The sequence below is a fragment of the Haematobia irritans genome, chromosome 2 (assembly GCF_050003625.1).
Source record: "Haematobia irritans isolate KBUSLIRL chromosome 2, ASM5000362v1, whole genome shotgun sequence".
Taxonomy (NCBI): Eukaryota; Metazoa; Arthropoda; class Insecta; order Diptera; family Muscidae; genus Haematobia; species Haematobia irritans.
The window spans coordinates 93,292,664-93,306,012 of NC_134398.1; the positions used below are offsets into that span (position 1 = coordinate 93,292,664).

The 13,349-nt window shown below is 36.5% G+C and overlaps 1 protein-coding gene across 6 annotated transcripts in view; it reads right to left on the reverse strand.

Moving 5' to 3' along the window:
- milt (trafficking kinesin-binding protein milt) overlaps window positions 1-13,349 on the reverse strand; it is a 149,493-nt gene that overhangs the window by 89,346 nt on the left and 46,798 nt on the right. For all 6 annotated transcript variants that reach the window (XM_075295602.1, XM_075295601.1, XM_075295605.1 and 3 more), the window contains one exon: window positions 10,478-10,649. In XM_075295602.1, the coding sequence (XP_075151717.1) occupies window positions 10,478-10,634 (157 nt within the window). In that variant the 5' untranslated portion in view covers window positions 10,635-10,649. The remainder of the gene's footprint in view (window positions 1-10,477; window positions 10,650-13,349) is intronic.

Below are 13,349 nucleotides of genomic sequence, written 5' to 3' on the forward strand. Positions count from 1 at the left end.
AACACCGCTCAGAATCATCAACACGTTGTTGTTTTTGGTCAAATGTGAGCTCGCGCGGCACCCATTTTGCACAGAGCTTCCGCATATCCAAATATTGATGAATGATATGACCAACACGTTCCTTTGATATCTTTAAGGCCTCTGCTATCTCGATCAACTTCATTTTACGGTCATTCAAAATCATTTTGTGGATTTTTTTGATGTTTTCGTCGGTAACCACCTCTTTCGGGCGTCCACTGCGTTCACCGTCCTCATTTCACCACGCTTGAATTTTGCATACCAATCAATTATTGTTGATATCCCTGTGGCAGAGTCCGGAAACTCATTATCAAGCCAAGTTTTTGCTTCCACCGTATTTTTTCAGAAAACAGTATTTCATCAAAACACGAAATTCCTTTTTTTTCACAATAACAAAAGTTGCTTCACAAAAGACGCTCTATCTCACAAACTAATTGACTTACAGACGTCAAATTTTGACACGAATCATTTGAAGGTTGTTACTATATAAAAATAATATGCATTTAATACTAGCGACGCCATCTATGTGTCAGACCGGGGACTTATCAGCCAACCTGTTATGAAAAGGTTAAATACTATGCTGAAGGGAATGGTCGACATTAAGGATCGAAAACTTTTTATGAGCCACGTGTACTTGGAAAGCGACACAGATTGCCATTTAAAGGTAAGGCAAATAATACCAATTCGTCTTTTAGAATGGTCCATAGTGATGTATGCGGACCCGTAACCCCATGTTCCTGGGATGGAAAGAAATACCTAGTGGCATTCATAGACGACTACTCACATTTTACCTGTGTTTATATTAATACTTACAAAGTGATGGCTGAAAGCCTGCATGGCTCAAAAATTGCAAATCTGAAGTGTGATAACGGGGGTGAGTATTCGTAAAAAGCATTTAAGGAATTTTGTAGAGATTCAGGTATTACTATACAATACACCATTGCAGAATGGAATAACTTAAAGGATGAACCGGACTTTAATTGAGAAAGCACGGTGTATGATTTCCAAAAGTGGTGTGCCAAAATATTTGTGGTCTGAAGCAGTGTTCTGTGCTAATTACGTAACAAACAGAAGTCATATAAGTGCTCTTTTAACCAATAAAGCCCCATTTAAAGCTTGGTCCGGAAATAAGCTTGACTTGTCAAACTTAAGAGTGTTCGGATGTGTAGCCTACTCCCATATCCCAAAAGCTCAACGAACAAAACTCGATATAAAATCAAAGAAGCTGACAATGATTAGCTATAGTGGAAATGGCTATCGTTTATGGGATACTGCTGTAAGAAAAATAGTTTTGTATAGAGATGTTTTATTTAATGAAACTGAATTTTTCAATTATAAGCCAGTAAATAAAAATCAGATAACAGTTATAGAAAAAGATACTGAAGAAGAAATCAGTGAAGACGATATTTTCGAGGAAGCAATTAACTTGCGAGAAGAGCAAAATAAATTCGGAAAATGGTACTGAAGCGCTAGCTTCGTACACTGAACAAATCCCTCGTAGAAGTGCTAGAACAATACGTCCTCCAAGCAGATTCGATTATATGGCCATGGCGCAGAATTATTTGTATCAGAAGTTTCTACAATGTATGATGACGTAGACAAATGTGTTGATGCTTCTAAGTGGTAAAGAGCCATTGAATCAGAATTAAATTCTTTGAAGAAGAACAATATGTGGGAATTAGTTCAACGAACTAAAGGAAAAAGCAGTGTAAGTTATAAATTGGAAGCAGATGGTAATCCATCGGAATACAAGGCTCGAGTTGCCAGAGGATTTTCTCAGTGCCAAGGATACGACTACAATGAGACTTATTCTCCTGTAGCTAGAATTGGAACATTTCGAATTTTATTGGCTGTCGCAAACAAAATGAGAGGATATTGCAAATCATAACAATCGCCTAGAAAACATAGACCGGATGACTCGTTCGAACAATTTGGTTGTGAGTGGCCTGGGATGTTCTACTACAATGGATGCAAAAAATAAATTATCTAGGATGGGCACGAAAGAACTAGAACTTGATATTATTATAACACAATCAAGGATGATAGCCGGAGGAAAATCATTTGTATTCACTTTGGAATCACATAGTCAATTCCAAGACATTTTAGCAGCCAAGAGAAACTTTACATACAAAAAGATTACACAGAACTTGAACAAAATACAAGGTATAATCATAGAAAACTTAGTAGATCTATTACAAAAGCTAAAAAAGATTTAAAGGTCCGTCTGGGAGAATTCTGTATTTTTGTAAACGATAAACGGTTCGCGTGGTTTAATGAAAAAATTGTAGTCATTGTTGTTGTTTTTTTGATTTCAGCTTAAAACCATGCATTGACTAAACTACAAGTGTAGCTTAACCAACAGAGGAAAAGAATGTTTGTCAAATTTATTTGGGCAAAGCCCTATAGACCCTATAGAATAATTTTAGCTCAAAACGAGAATGATATATTTTTAAAAGATATTTTATCTGAAACAGATTGTAATATTGAGATAGTAACTTCAAAACGAAATGAAAATACCAACGTAACAGATAGCAATATGAAAGATTAATAACAATTACATTCGTGCCGTATAATATCTTATAATGTAGCTAATCTTCAAAGCTAATTGAATTTTGGAAATTTTATAACTTTTTTGAACAATTACGATATATTTTTTCTATTTGAAACACATGTAGTTCCTAATAACATAACATCATTTACATCCTTTTTCCAAAATTATTTTATAAACTGGACTGAAGCGCAAAAAGCTCAAAGAGCGGATGAAGCCAGTGGTCGTTGCTTATTTGGCTTCAGAAAAAATCTCCAACAAATTTTTGACCTTAAATTTAAAACATTTGACAACAATACAGTGCTAATGGCCCGGATTAACGAAAATATTGTTTATATGATACACGTATACCTAAACTGTACAAACTGGAGGAGCGATATATTTAAGTTTGAATGTATGTTAAGGAAAATACAACCATCTACTTTGCTCATAATGAGTGATTCTATCGCAAGGATGGGTGATGAACGGATATTGGATAGGGATACTTTAAAGGAATGTCCGCATAGTTCAACCCGTAGGCGGTCTAGGGACATTATTTTTAACACACAAGGTACAACAGCTACTAAATATTATTGATGACGTCGGTGGCATCATCCTCAATGGTAGAACTGCAGGTGATATGGACAGGGAATACAGTTTTTGCGGAGTAGTAGGAAGTTCTGTTATTGATTATTTTATTTGCTCATGGGACTTAACACAATATATTGAAGGTCTTCAGGTTCCTCCGAAAACGTATTCAGACCACATGTCTGTGTGTCTCACTCTAAGCGTTAGTACTCATAGGACTGGAGTAAACAATTGGCCAAGAATCTATTGGGATGATAGGAAGATGTTGGAATATAAGGCGATACTTGGCGAATTAGTACAAGGCGAACATCTCAGTACTTATAATTGCCTAGAGGAGAAGATTATGTCTCTGACGTCGATGATTAAATAAGCTTGTCCGAATCGTTCGAAGGGAGTATTCGAATCCAAACAAAAGTGGTTCGATTGGGAATGTTATAGACAAAATGTACAGGAACCTTAGGAAATATAGGAAAGACCATAACACAACTAATAGGAACCGCTATTACACTTCAAGATCTAGACTGAGGGAAATATGCAAGAGGAAGAAGCTTGAATACTATAACAAAATCCTTAGGAGTTTAGACACTATAAATAACTCCAAGGATTGGTTGAAGCATTCTAATTCATTGCGGAAATATCCACATTCTAGAAAGGGAAACTTAACAGCGGATGAGTTCCTTGCACACTTCCGCACTGCCTTCAAGAATCGCATCGATTATAATGCAATTTTGTGGCGTCTGCCCTGTTTCCTTGACCCTGTCTTGGACTCACCTTTTGAATATTTTGAACTCATCTCCGTCTTGAAGAGTTTAAGAGATAATAAATCCCCAGCAGCTGATGGAATCCCCTATGAGTTTTACAAATATGCACCCCCTTGTTTCCAAGCAGAGTTGTGGAATATTCTCAACGTCATCTTCCTGACGGAGAAAATTCGTCTTTCTTTTAAAACTTCCATTTTACTACCTATATATAAAAAGGGAGATTCAAATATACCATCAAATTACAGAGGCATATCACTTATGAATACCATGAGTAAAGTTTTCAGCAACATTTTATTGAATCGCATTACGACATGGCTTACGCAAAATTAATCAAAAAAATCTTAAATGAATTCCAGGCAGGATTTAGAAGGGATTATTCGGCAGTAGATAACGTCTTCAACCTCGTGAATACTGTTCATCTTAACTGGCTGAACAAGGAGTCTACATATGCATTTTTTTTGTTGACTTTTCAACTGCGTTCGATACAATTTCTAGAAATAGCTTATTTTTTAAATTATCCCGAGCTGTACTATCATCAAAGATTTTTAGAATTCTCCAGGGGTTGTATGAGGGAACCGAAGGTAACATCTGGGACGGAGGAAATAGGTCTGAAGGATTTGAAATGGAGACGGGTGTAAAACAGGGATGTATACTTAGTCCGGTATTCTTCTCCCTTTACCTGAATGATTTACCAGAACTTTTACCTGGAGGAGTAACCGTTGCTGGAACGAACATTACAATTTTGTTATATGCTGACGACATAGTCCTGTTGGCCGATAGCCCTCATAAACTACAACATATGATTAATACTCTGCAAGACTACTGTTATACATGGGGACTAACGGTCAACTTGACAAAGTCAAAAATCCTTGTGTCCATAAAGGACCTAGAATTTCAGCAGGCTTGAACTGGACAATTAAAGGACAACATATAGAAGTGGTTAACAGTTACTCATACCTAGGAGTTGAGATTACATACAATCTGTCTTTCAGGAAACACTTAAGGAATAAACTCGCCTCTTCTAAAATGGCAGTCGCCTCGACTTGGTTCCGATACATCAATAACTGGAAAATATCTAAAGCCAATAAACTTAAAATTTTTGACTCTTGCTGTAGATCTGTAATGTTTTATGCAGCACAAGTCTGGGGATATGCCAGGTACGATGATGTAGAAAAATTGCTACGATTCTTTGTTAAGAAAATGTTGTGCCTACCGGAGAATACACCCAACTACATGTTACACCTTGAGACTGGTCTGAGCTCGATGTTTGTATCAACGCTGAGACTGCATTTTGGTTACATCCAGAAGGTGCTAACACTTACCCCTGATAGACTGCCGCGTAGACTTGCCGAAGAAGTAATAGTACTGGGAACGTACTGGGCAGGAGAATGGAATAATTTGTGCGACTATATTCAATATACCCTCCAACTAACAACCAACCGGTATGCATGTTCTCGAGGGAGGTTATTCAGAGGCTTACAATAAAAGAGAAGCATGATTTTACAGAAAATGCTTTAAGCTCTCTATTCCACGATATGTACCCAACATTAAATTATTAACAGACACCATTACTGACAACAAATCTTTCCACTCATGCTATTGGTGTAATTATAAGAGCTAGAGGCGGTCTGCTAGATCTATACGCGAGGAGTTTTAGGAATAACAGTGATGGTATTTGTGCGGTATGTAATCTAGATGAACCGGAAAACACATTACACTTTATTGGTGTCTGTCCTTTGTATCGAGATTTAAGAATAATATACTTTGGAAAAAGCATATTAAATGAATTTGAAGTACGGCAAATATTAAACGGCACGAATTGCATAAGTCTATATTGGTATTTAAAATCATCTATAAAATATAGAAGGATAATCGTAAATGAATTTAAACTAGAAATTATTACAATATTTATTCGAGCTTATTGGACAGGAAGATTAAGGGAATTGGCATCATTAAGTTACTGAAAAGAAAATGCCAGATAGGGTGAGATGACTCAATTTGGTTCTTTTATGTTAATTTCTTATGATATTTACATACGAGAATTATTCTTCCCAAATTTAACAATTTTTCACCCGCACTGTGCATCATCTTTTCATATAACTTTACAATCCCTTAATCTTATTATTTTTTTTTTTTTAGATTTCGATTTTTTACTACACTAATGTACCAACAAATGGAAATCTATTTTTAAAGACATTGCTGAATTCACCTGATTGGCGAACGATCACACAATGTCTTGTTTCTAGTCAACAACAGTTACTGTGATAACTATATGAAATGAGCAGTGGACGCCCGAAAGAGGTGGTTACCGACGAAAACATCAAAAAAATCCACAAAATGGTTTTGAACGACCGTAAAATGAAGTTGATCGAGATAGCAGAGGCCTTAAAGATATCAAAGGAACGTGTTGCAAAATGGGTGCCGCGCGAGCTCACATTTGACCAAAAACAACAACGTGTTGATGATTCTGAGCGGTGTTTGCAGCTGTTAACTCGTAATACACCCGAGTTTTTCCGTCGATATGTGACAATGGATGAAACATGGCTCCATCACTACACTCCTGAGTCCAATCGACAGTCGGCTGAGTGTACAGAAAGGGCGAGAAAAGGCAATAGGAAACAAGTATATACGGCCGTAAATTCGGCCAGGCCGATGCTTATGTTCCCTCCACCATGGATTGGGTAGAAACTTCTACTGAAGACTGTCATCCACAATGGAATTATTTGGGTTGCGGTAACACTTGCCGATGGCAAGGTGTCTTAAAACTTCCTAACACAGTAATATATACCACCACATAGTCCATACGTGGTATATATTAAACTAAAAAAGGCCGATTAAATACGTATATAATTAAGTTTAAAGTTTCTATAGAAATAAAATTTTGACAAAATAAAATTTTGACAACATTTTCTATAGAAGTAAAGTTTGAAAAAACATTTTCTATAGAAATAAAGTTTGAAAAAAATTTTCTATAGAAATAAAATTTTGACAAAATTTTCTATTGAAATAAAATTTTGACAAAATTTTCTATAGAAATAACATTTTGACAATGTTTTCTATAAAAATAAAATTTTGGTAGATTAATTGGCTCGAGTGGCAACCATGATTTTGAACCGATATGGATCAATTTTTGTGTGATTGGGGATCGGCTATATATAACTATAGACCGATACGGACCAATTTTGGCATGGTTATTAGCGGCCTTATGCTAACACCACGTTGCAAATTTCAACCGGATCGGATGAATTTTGCTCCTCCAAGAGGCTCCTGAGATCAAATCTGGGGAACGGTTTATATGGGGGCTACATATAGTTATGGACCGATATGGACCAATTCTTGCGTGTTTGTTAGAGACCACATTCTAACACCATGTTCAAAATTTCAACCGGATCGGATGAATTTTGCTCCTACAAGAGGCTCCGGAGGTCAAATCTGGGGATCGGCTCCAGAGATCAAATCTGGGGAACGGTTTATATGGGGGCTACATATAATTATGGACCGATATGGACCAATTCTTGCGTGTTTGTTAGAGACCACATTCTAACACCATGTTCAAAATTTCAACCGGATCGGATGAATTTTCCTCCTACAAGAGGCTCCGGAGGACAAATCTGGGGATTGATTTATATGGAGGCTATATATAATTATGGACCGATATGGACCAATTCTTGCATAGTTGTTAGAGACCATATACTAACACCACGTACCAAATTTCAACCGGGACGGATGAATTTTGATCCTCTAAGAGGCTCCGGAGGTCAAATCTGGGGATCGGCTTATATAGGGGCTATATATAATTATGGACCGATATGGACCAATTTTGGCATGGTTGTTAGAGACAATATACTAACACCACGTACCAAATTTCAATCGGATCGGATGACTTGCTCCTCTAAGAGGCTCCGGAGGTCAAATCTGGCGATCGGTTTATATGGGGGCTATATATAATTATGGACCGATGTGGACCAATTTTTGCATGGTTGTTAGAGACCATATACTAACACCATGTACCAAATTTCAGCCGGATCGGATGAAATTTGGTTCTCTTAGAGGCTCCGCATGCCAAATCGGGGGATCGGTTTATATGGGGGCTATATGTAATTATGGACCGATATGGACCAATTTCTGCATGGTTGTTAGAGACCATATACTAACACCATGCACCAAATTTCAGCCGGATCGGATGAAATTTGCTTCTCTTAGAGCATTCGCAAGCCAAATTTGAGGGTCCGTTTATATGGGGGCTATACGTAAAAGTGGACCGATATGGACCAATTTTTGCATGATTGTGAGAGACCATATACTAACACCATGTACCAAATTTCAGCCGGATTGGATGAAATTTGCTTCTCTTAGAGCAATCGGAAGCCAAATTTGGGGGTCCGTTTATATGGGAGGATCCGTTTATATGGACCGATATGACCCATTTGTAATACCATCCGTCCTACATCAATAACAACTACTTGTGCCAAGTTTCAAGTCGATAGCTTGTTTCGTTCGGAAGTTAGCGTGATTTCAACAGACGGACGGACGGACGGACATGCTCAGTGGGTACTAAAACCGAAAATTGTGAATTGGTTAGTGGTTAGACCTATAATGCTATACGGTGTTGTGGTCTTGTGGCCGGCACTTCAGAAGCCGACAGGTTTAGATAAAGTTCAGCGAATGGCGTGCTTGAGTATCTCAGGTGCATTCAGTAAGACAGGAACAGATTCCCTTAATGTCATACCGCATATATTTCCTTTAGACATATTAGCCAAACAGTCAGCAGCAACAGCGTGCCAAACGTAGTCGCACATCTAGCGAAACCGCTTTTCGACAAAAAGTTGGAAACACTAATTCCCAACAATGCACCGATTGCTCCAAATTGAATGGACAAGTGGGTTTCGGAGTATATTCTAAAGACCTGGAATTTCGAATAGCGAAACGATTACCTAATCACTGTATTGTTTTTCAGGCTGAAATATTAGCAATAAAAGAGATAGCAAATTTGCTGAGATTTAATGTTCCATTAACAAATACTCAGACAGTCAACCTGCACTAAAATCCTTTGACTCGGTGTTCCTTAACTCGAAAACGGCCATCGACTGCACCAAATCACTGAACGAGATGTCTAAGCGGTACAATATTCACCTAATATGGGTGCCTGGCCACAGGGACATACCAGGGATCAGAGTAGCGGATGAGTTAGCAAGGCTAGGAACTATCTTACATATCCCAGGGGAACTAGAATCTGTTTGTATGCCTCTGGCTACCTGCAAGCTTATACTGCGTGAGAAGGTTATTATGATGGCGAATGTCTGATGGGAGAATTGCAATGGTTGCAACGACACTTAGCAAATCGATCTAAACATAAAACGCACACAAGATATATTAGTGTTTTCAAGACGTCAGATATAATGTCTTATATTTGCTATACCGGGTCGCTACCTGATATGATTATGAAGGCGAGATGATAGATGATGACAGCAGGAAATGAGTACTTTGTAAAAGTTCCTGATCTGTTTAAATCGAATTTACCAGTTTTACCGGATAACGATCAAAAAATTGTAATGAACATGGTTCAAAATCATCAGAGATTTTCGTTTAACCAAATAACACAAACTACAATATTAGAAGAACTAATTACGTTCCAAGTCAATAAAAGTCCAGGACATTATGGAATTTCGGCCCTTTCTATACGCAAATGTGCTGATATAATTCAATTGCCGCTGGCAACAATATTTAATAAAAAGATTGGCTGTTCAGTTTACCCAGATATACTAAAGATTTGTCATATTGTTGTAATTCCTAAGGAACCAGGATATTGTATAGTGGACAAATTCAGACCTATTTCTTTGTTGCCGGTAATAGACAAGGTATTTGAAAGAATTTTGCATAAATAGATTTCCTTGTTCTTAGACGATAATGAACAGCTGTATACATCGCAATTTGGATTTAGGAAAGGTTCCGGAACGATTGATACAGTTGTTAATGTTATTAAGTTGATTTGCGATGGTCTGGATGATGGTTATGGTGGAGTAGGGGAATATTTTAAGATTTTAGTAAAGCGTTTGATCTTGTAGATCGTGTAATTTTGTAAGGCGTAAGCGAATTTTAGGATCATGCAGCGGTTAAATTACAGGCGGTTCTGGAAAATTTTAACTTAAGCAGTCTGCTAATGTTTTACAAACAATCTGGTTGGTTCAGCAGAAGAAAATAATGGAGTAGGTTCTGCGGTTAAAACTAAAAGCACCCATATGTAATAGGTACTTTTAGTTAATGTGGTATCACAATGGACTGAATAGTCTAAATGAGCCTGAAAATAAATCGGGCTGCCACTTTAACCTTATAATGAGCCACAATGATTAGCATGCCCGCCTTGCATACAATGGCTCCTAGGTTCATCCCAGTTTCAACTGAACACTCACTCATATTTTTGGTCAAAGGAGTCAGTTAATATAGATCGAAGCACACATTTTTTCATTGTCCACTACATAATTTGTTAAAGAAATTTTATACTAAGTTGACATACTGATTTAATTAGTTAATTAGAAGCTTCGAAGAATATAAAAATACCATCTCAATAAAAGCAATCACTTACCAGTTAAACAAGCGGCATCTGCGGTTTGAATTTGTTGTTTTACGCTCGGTTGAAGTTGAGATAGCCGCTTGTTAGAAAATTTTGGAAGATGTTTGTTTAGGGTTGCTTGAGCTAGAGGACTCAACGGGGCAGATGCCCCCAAAGCTGAAGGTAACATATGTAGTCAAGGCCCCTAAAAATGAATATTAATAAAAAATAATTGCATGTCATTAAAAACGTGTTGAAACTCAACTGAAAACATACAAACTCGAACATTTTCGTATTTGAAATGTTAATATTACTACTATTACTAAATTTGGTACTAGTTGTTCCCTCTACGATATCCCTAGGTTTTGGAGACTGAAATCGGTTTTTTGCTTTTAATTTCATCGAAAAGATCAAACTTATTATTTTTTAGAAAAATACGAGTGTCTTTATGCAGCAAATACGACACATTTTTTTTTTAATTTTCGTAGTAAAATCTCATGTAGTACTATGCACTGCCGTACATCAATTCGAAATGTTGCGGAAATTATTGGAATGTATGTAAAATTACATTATTTATGTTACTAATTTATCCAAATTTTATATTTGGTCCTTCGTTTGTAAGAGAGGGTAAGTAACTTGTTTTCTTTAAATGTAGTTCCATTGAATTGGCTTGTGTGAGAACAACAAACTGGTATATAAATAAAATTCCTAGACTGCATACGCTGCTTGTGTATTGATTGTGTGATCACATTTGTCACGAAATTTTAAAATTTTTGTACATGTCGTCCCATTTCATTCTTGTTTAGGCAATCTCATGATTTTAAGTTTATTCGACTAAAAGGTGGGTATTAAGTTCGAATTTAGCCGCTAAAATCGTCATTTTTTCACGATTACTTTACTTTGTGAAAATTTGCTTTGGGCTATTCCCCATCAAGTTATAATAAAATTTGCAACAAATATGCATAATTTTATGATTTAGTTTTCACTTTAGCGGCAAAACTCGAACTTAGTACTCACCTACAGATATGATAACTGTCGTCGTAAAGAATAAAAACACCAGTACAGAATATTCGTTTTATGGAATTTATTCTCTAAAAAAATAGTTCAATTAAAAAATTATACATTGATACAAATTTTAACTCTTACTTCTTGTTTGACGACATAACCTTACGAAAGACAGATAAATTGTGATGCAATATTACAAGATCATGTATCACGTAAAACAAATTCAAATGTGGGCTGCAATTAAAATAATCAAATTGCCGTTAACAACAACATAAATATCGTACCCTTTTTGTAGAGTACTTATACTTTATAGTATGGCAACATTGTCTGAGTACCAACTGTTATAACTGAAGTTTATCATAAGTTGAATTCTCTCAATAAAATCTCTTTTGTTTTTACCTTGAAACCGATTACTTGTGCGTTCTTCTTGTCTGTATATTACAAATTGGCGACGAGAAAAATTAAAGAATAATCAGAATGAGAATAAAAAAGTAAAAAAAAATCCAATGCCGACTTCACCACCTACAGTTGCAGTTTTCCAAACTTCCAATGTTCCTGAATTTACGCCCAGCGTAGAATCTTGGCAAGTGTGGAAAGAAAAACTGGATATACATTTTTGCGAAGTAAATTGTGTGGATGATAATGCAAAAAAAAAAAAACAATGTTATTAAAATCTATTGGACCAGCCGCCTACAACGTTCTTCATAGCCTTTGCAGTCCAGATCCACCTGTCACCAAAGCATACAAAGAACTATGTGAAATATTGGGTATGCACTTCACTCCTCCCATCATATGTTAGTTTTTAAAGAAAGGAAAGAATTTCACTTATCTGTAAAATCTGATGCAGAAACAGTGGCTGAATGGTATGCTAGGGTAAAACGTCTTGTGTTAAATTGTAAATTTGGGGACAATCTAGAAGCATTCGTTTTGAACCAGTTTGTAGTTGGTCTGCCTGAAATCATTTTTGAGAAGTTGTGTGATGAAGATGAGTCTCTTACTCTGCAGAATGCACTAAAAAGGGCTATGATCGTTGAAACCCGAATGTCTGCCAAACAATATGGCTACGATTCTGTAAATTATGTAAATAGAAGCATGAGTGCAGTAAATCGTTCTGAATATAGGAGCAGTGAAAAAAAGAAATATGGGCCGTGCAAGCACTGTGATTGGCTTAATCATGAAAGTCAGTTCTGAGAGAGCAGGTGTCACAAATGTAAAGCAGTTGGGCATTTGGCCGCGGTCTGTCGTGGTAATAGAAATGGTGTAAATTATGTATCAAATAATTTGGAAAGCCCCGATGTTTATAATTTTGAAAATTCTGTCTTTAGTTTAATGAGTAAAAAATCAAATGGTTTATATTATATACCAGTTATAATTGATGGCATTAACATTGAAGCTGTATGTGACACTGGAGCACCCTGTATCATAGCTCCCATTTCTTTTTACAAAAACAAAAATATCTTAGTTGAAAGACTTAAAAGAGAATTTGCGAGTTTTTTTGAAACGAAACTGGGTGAATACAACAAAGAAACAGTATCTCTTAAATTGAGTGAGTTTGCCAAACCAGTTTTTTTTTTTCAAACCACGACCAGTCCCATTTGCATGGAAAGCAAAGGTTGAGAGTCTGGAACATCTAAAAACGATGAGTGTAATAGAGCAAGTAGACAATTCTGAATGGGCAACTCCTCTTGTTCTCATATTAAAACCGAGTGGGGAATTGTGATTATAGTCACAATAAGTAAACATTTAGAAGATTTTAAATATCCACTGCCGAGGATAGACGAAATTTTTACGTCGTTGCAAGGTGGTCAGCTGTTCACCAAGCTTGACATTTCTAATGCTTATAATCAGTTAGTTTTGGACGACCAATCACAGTTAATTTGTACTTGGAGTACACACTTGG